The following is a 5228-nucleotide window of genomic DNA, read 5'->3' on the forward strand; positions in this document are numbered from 1 at the left end:
AAATTTGTGATGGAATCATTAGACATTGCTGCTCAAGAACCCATTTTTACACCCCAAAGGGCATTTGATGATTTATAAACATCATCAAGATTATACATTCTATTTTGACTATTAAAAACATAAAACTGCAGTAAGATTTTACATGTACAATTAAGTTATCCATTGAATTTAGTAAAACAGCATCACAGTAGAAAAATACAGTCATAAAATTAGCTCTTACATTTTTCTGGGGACAGAAAAGCAGAAGAAACGAGATTAAACGTCCAAAAAAAAAAAAAAAAAACCCCCAAAAAAACACTACCAAAAACAGGGTGAGACAATCATTCATTTATTGGACAGGGCAAGGTCATTTAAAGATTGGAAACATATCCCAAAAACATGTGTTTAGTTTGGTGTTACAGGCATTGATGATCACAACAAACATTACTCAATACTTCATGTAAACAGGCCGCATACAACCAGGAAGATGCTGTCAAGTCACTGAGAAGCCACAATACTTAGAAAACAATCATTAGGGAGTTACAGAGAATAATCGTCTCCAGTTCATTGATATGCATATTCTGCGGCTACACAGTATTTGGCTGGTTCCCTGGTTATTAAGTGAGTCGTTCTGTATTTTAAAGAGCCTTGATTGGTACACACTTCTGAATATCACTGACATCAGTCAAATAAAAGCTTAACTAGCTGACATCATATTTTTGAACTACCCTAGGCAATAACTGACTGTCTCATAGTACTGTAAATAAAATTCTGTACTTAGTACATTTAGCAGTGTTACAACGCATCCAAATCACCTTTAAGTCCTATGGTACATACTTGAGAGAGACAGCAGAAACTCACTGGAGTAAATGAAAAAAGAAATTTGGGGAGCTCACCTGGCCTGAGGTATACAAGCTGCTAGCAAAAATAGACACACCTGAAAAACACTTTGTCAATTATTTGCCAAGTCATTTGGCCTGATTTTTAGCCTGATTTTCAGCAGGACTCTTCCCGACTGAGGAGGCAAAGATTTCAACATCCATTCTAGAGACTAGCCACAATATTTTAAGCAGCAATACATCATAAATGCTTGGTTATGAGGAAAAACTATTCGGCATAAGATTCACGGAGAAAAACCTGTTAGGTATCTGGCCCTCCTGCCTGAAATCTATTGATTTTACCAACCACTCCCTTTCACAGCAGTAAGAGTTCTCAAGATGAGAAGAATTTTCTCACTCCAAATAGAAAACAACATTTGGGAATCCAGTCCCAAAAGACCAAATATTGTAGAATTCCATTTATATGAAACGATCAGAATAGGCAAATCTACAGAGAGAGATATAGATTAGTGGTTGCCAGGGGCTGGGAGTGGGTGGACACTGGGAGAAAATGAGAGGTGACTGCTCAAGGGTACAGGGTTTCTTTTTGGGGTAACAAAATGTTCTAAAATTGACCGTGGTCACAGTTACACCACTTTGTGAATACACTAAAAACCACTGAATTGTACCCTTAAAATGGGTGAATTGTAAGGTATGTGAATTATATCTCAATAATGTTACAAACATATTAAGAAAGGAAGACATACCTCAAAGAGAAGGAAACAAGAGGCTCTTCCAAACCAAATCATACTAGAAGAAAACAGTAGCCAAGTCTGATGGAAGGAGCTTGTTTCTTGCATGCTATTTTATCATCGTCACTTTAACCCCTGACTTCACATTTTTAATTCATTTCTAAATTATTTTAGGTTATCAGCAGATTTCTAACTTTGTTCTCATTAGAGAGCAGAGTCAGTGTTCCACAGACAGACTGGGTTGGCGTTAACAAACCAAAACTAAACAACAGCAATAAAAACCCAATGAAAAAATAATCTTGTGCTTTGGGGCTATGTGTTACCAGTCAGAAGAGAAGAGCTGATGTTCATTTCTAATGGAAAATAAAATACCTACAAGTACAATGGCATCTTATGACTCGTGCCTAAAGCACATTTCCTTTTCAAACCTGCATACAGTTATTCCCTTTACACCTATACAATTCAACAAAAGCAATGTTTTTATACCTGTACAATCCAACAAAAGCAACGTTCTCTACAAAGAATGTTGAGCTTCCTACAGCTCTCTAGCTCAAAGAGCTAGCCAATTTCCTTAAAAGTAAAATTACTGTTTCTAAAAATATCAACTGTGTATCCTCATCCTCACTTTCAGCAACATACAGTGAAGATGGAAAACTTGAAGCCTCTATAAATCAGAAACTACAAAACAATTTCTTAAATGACCTGATTTTTCTAAAAACCTTAAAAACATTAGTTCCAAATATTGAGAATATATTTGGCCCTATTCCTTTGAACTCTGTCTTTAGATTAATGACGAGTTTCCTTTATTTCACTTATTCACTAGTTTAGTATGAAATAAACAAGAGTTTGAATCAGTTAAACTGGCTAATGACAATTTTCCTCAATGATTTTTCTTCTGCATAGGCAAGATAATGAAATCACAAAAGGTCTTCAACTAGTCTTCAACTATTCTTACACTATATAATCAATAAGGGAAATTTTTACAGACAAATTAAGAGAACACAAGTAGCTTTACAGCAAGTTGAGCTTGTTAAATATATTTGTTCTGACAAAGAATTTCTGACACAAAAATTGCTCACTGCACACAGAATCTCAGAAAAATGATGAAACAAGACAGCCGATGGTAGAAGGTATAGGGGAGCAGGGTAGGGTGAAAAGTCACAAATAAATTAAAAACTGGCAAGTACTTCTGAAGCAGAGCCACTTTTTAGGGGACACAAGAAAACCTGCTAAATCACCATTTTGGTCTCATTAGGGAAGTCCATTTGTTAAGAATTGAAGACGATTTTACCATAATTCATGCTGCAAAATGCAGCAGTCACACAGTATTTCCAAAAGGATTCCAAAAACTGTAGTGCAAAAGAAATCTAAAAAAATAAATAATCACAAAAACCAACAACATTTTTCAAGGAAATGTGTTCAAAACAGTGGCTTTTACAAAAGATGTGGATTTGATTTAAATGAAAAAAAAATTCCTATATGAAATACCAAAGACTTATTTCACATATAACCTACACTGCATTAATGATTGGATTAACAGTATACAAATGAGGGCCATGGTTTTTTCTAAAGTAGGTCTGAAAGATCAATATAAATACTAATGGGGGGCAGGGAGGAGTGTTTTATACCCCAAACTCCAATATTCCAGCTCTGTGTCCTGTCCTATTATTATAATTTGTAAAAATCTTAACGACGCAGCGATTCGAGTTTTCGTAACTTCAATGATGTGTTAGAGGACAATGCATCTTGGTTTGAAGAATTTGTTGTATCCGAAGGCCGGAAAAGTACTCGACCACGATGATTAAATACATAAAAGGATGGGTGATTCCTTAGCGTATCAAATGTCCTTAAAAGAAAAAAAAGCATCAATTTTAGATAAACCTTTATAAAACACTACTTGAAAATAAGTAGGCTTCTAATGAATTATCAATTTACTATGGGTTATATTTTTTAACAACTATTAACACATGAAATCAGACTGTAAATAATAATCATACTATATCTCTTTTCCTATACAAAGAAAATAAGAAACCTCAAAGAGCAGCATAAAGCTCTCAAATTTCTTCTTTTTAAAAAAAATAGAGATAGGGTCTCATTCTGTTGCCCAGGCTGGAGTGCAATAGCGCAATCATAGCTCACTGCAGCCTCAAACTCCTGGACTCAAGCGACCCTCTCATCTCAGCCCCCCCAAGTGCTGGCACTACAGCTGCACACCACCACACATGGCTATTTTTTTATTATTATCTTTTGTAGAGACAGGGTCTCCCAATGTTGCCCAGGTGGTCTCAGACTCCTGGGTTCAAGCAATTCTCCTACCTCAGCCTCTCAAAGAGCTGAGATTACAGGTGTGAGCCACCATGCCCGGCTTCTAATACATTTTTTTTATTCAGCCATTCCTTCCAGAATGCCTACGAATAACAACACAAATACTAGCTCAACTATTAATCTCCCCTGTAAATCTAACAGTAACCCATGCCGAACAGTCTTTTTAAAAAAGCAGCACATAGATTACAGCTTTGATTATTCTCATTTGACCCTCATTATTCAAGCCATATGATCGTTTCACAGATCTGTTTTCCAAGAATCTTTCAAGTACAACAAAAAATTCCTTTTGGCCCTTTGTACCTGCTATTGTCCAAACACATATTTTTCCACCACCTACTTAATGACATTGTTTTACTTCTTTCTTTCCTGGCCCTTTGCCTGTGATTCTTGGTAGACTCTTTGTAAGAGCAAGCAGTGATGACAGTAAAGTATCCTTTCTACTTTTCCAGGGAGAGACATATAGTCTAAAAGAGTTCAAACGCTTTGGTCTGTGGCCTTTATGGTTTTTGTTTTTCAACACTATTTTCCTGGAAAGGATAGGAGAACTCTTCCTTTGATAAGAACTCAAATCTCAGTCAGCCCACCTAAACATCCAAGCATACCCCCATACAAAAAAGGAGGCCTGCTATGTAACTCCTTAAAATGTACATATTGGGTGGGGCACGGTGGCTCACACCTGTAATCCCAGAACTTTGGGAACCCAAGGCGGGTGGATCACTTGAGGTCAGGAGTTTGAGACCATCTGGCCAACATGGTGAAACCCCGTTTCTACTAAAAATACAAAAATTAGCCGGGTGTGGTGGTAGGTGCTTGTAATCCCAGCTACTCAGGAGGCTGAGGCAGGAGAATCACTTGACCTTAGGAGCCAGAGGTTGCAGTGAGCCAAGATCATGCCACTGCACTCCAGCCTGGTTGATAGAGACTCTGGCTCCATAAATAAATAAAAATAAATAATAAAATGTACATAATGAACTAAAAGTAAAAGGGGGATATGACTTTCCTCTAATACATAAATGTTTACTGTGACTCCTTCTAAGAAAATATTGTAAAGGGGTATCATGTCCACGATCAAGAAGGTGAGTAAAGTCCAGAGATGGAATTGAACAAACCTAAAGGATGATTTTAGGAAAGTAAAAATATGAAAAATAAAAGCAAACACAGTTCATGAAAATAGCTTAGAAGTATTCCAGGAGAAAAAAGGAAAGCAGAATAACAAATATACTTTTAATCCAGTAGTAGAAAAGGGCCTGGAAGCAGAGCTTATCTCACAGACTAGGTTCAAGTGAGAGAGGAAACCGAAAACCACTTATTCTCCCAAAGACTAAGCTGAGACAAGAGGATAGAAAGAGGATGG

At 36.7% G+C, this 5228-nt stretch overlaps 1 protein-coding gene across 1 annotated transcript in view; it reads right to left on the reverse strand.

Annotated features, from left to right (window-relative positions):
- Positions 1–305: 305 nt before the first annotated feature.
- MMGT1 (membrane magnesium transporter 1) overlaps positions 306–5228 on the reverse strand; it is a 12138-nt gene continuing 7215 nt past the window's right edge. The window contains exon 4 of the mRNA XM_011948762.1: positions 306–3395. Coding sequence (XP_011804152.1) covers positions 3236–3395 — 160 coding nt within the window. The 3' untranslated portion in view covers positions 306–3235. The remainder of the gene's footprint in view (positions 3396–5228) is intronic.

Source organism: Colobus angolensis, unplaced genomic scaffold (genome assembly GCF_000951035.1).
Source record: "Colobus angolensis palliatus isolate OR3802 unplaced genomic scaffold, Cang.pa_1.0 Scaffold283, whole genome shotgun sequence".
NCBI lineage: Eukaryota > Metazoa > Chordata > Mammalia > Primates > Cercopithecidae > Colobus > Colobus angolensis.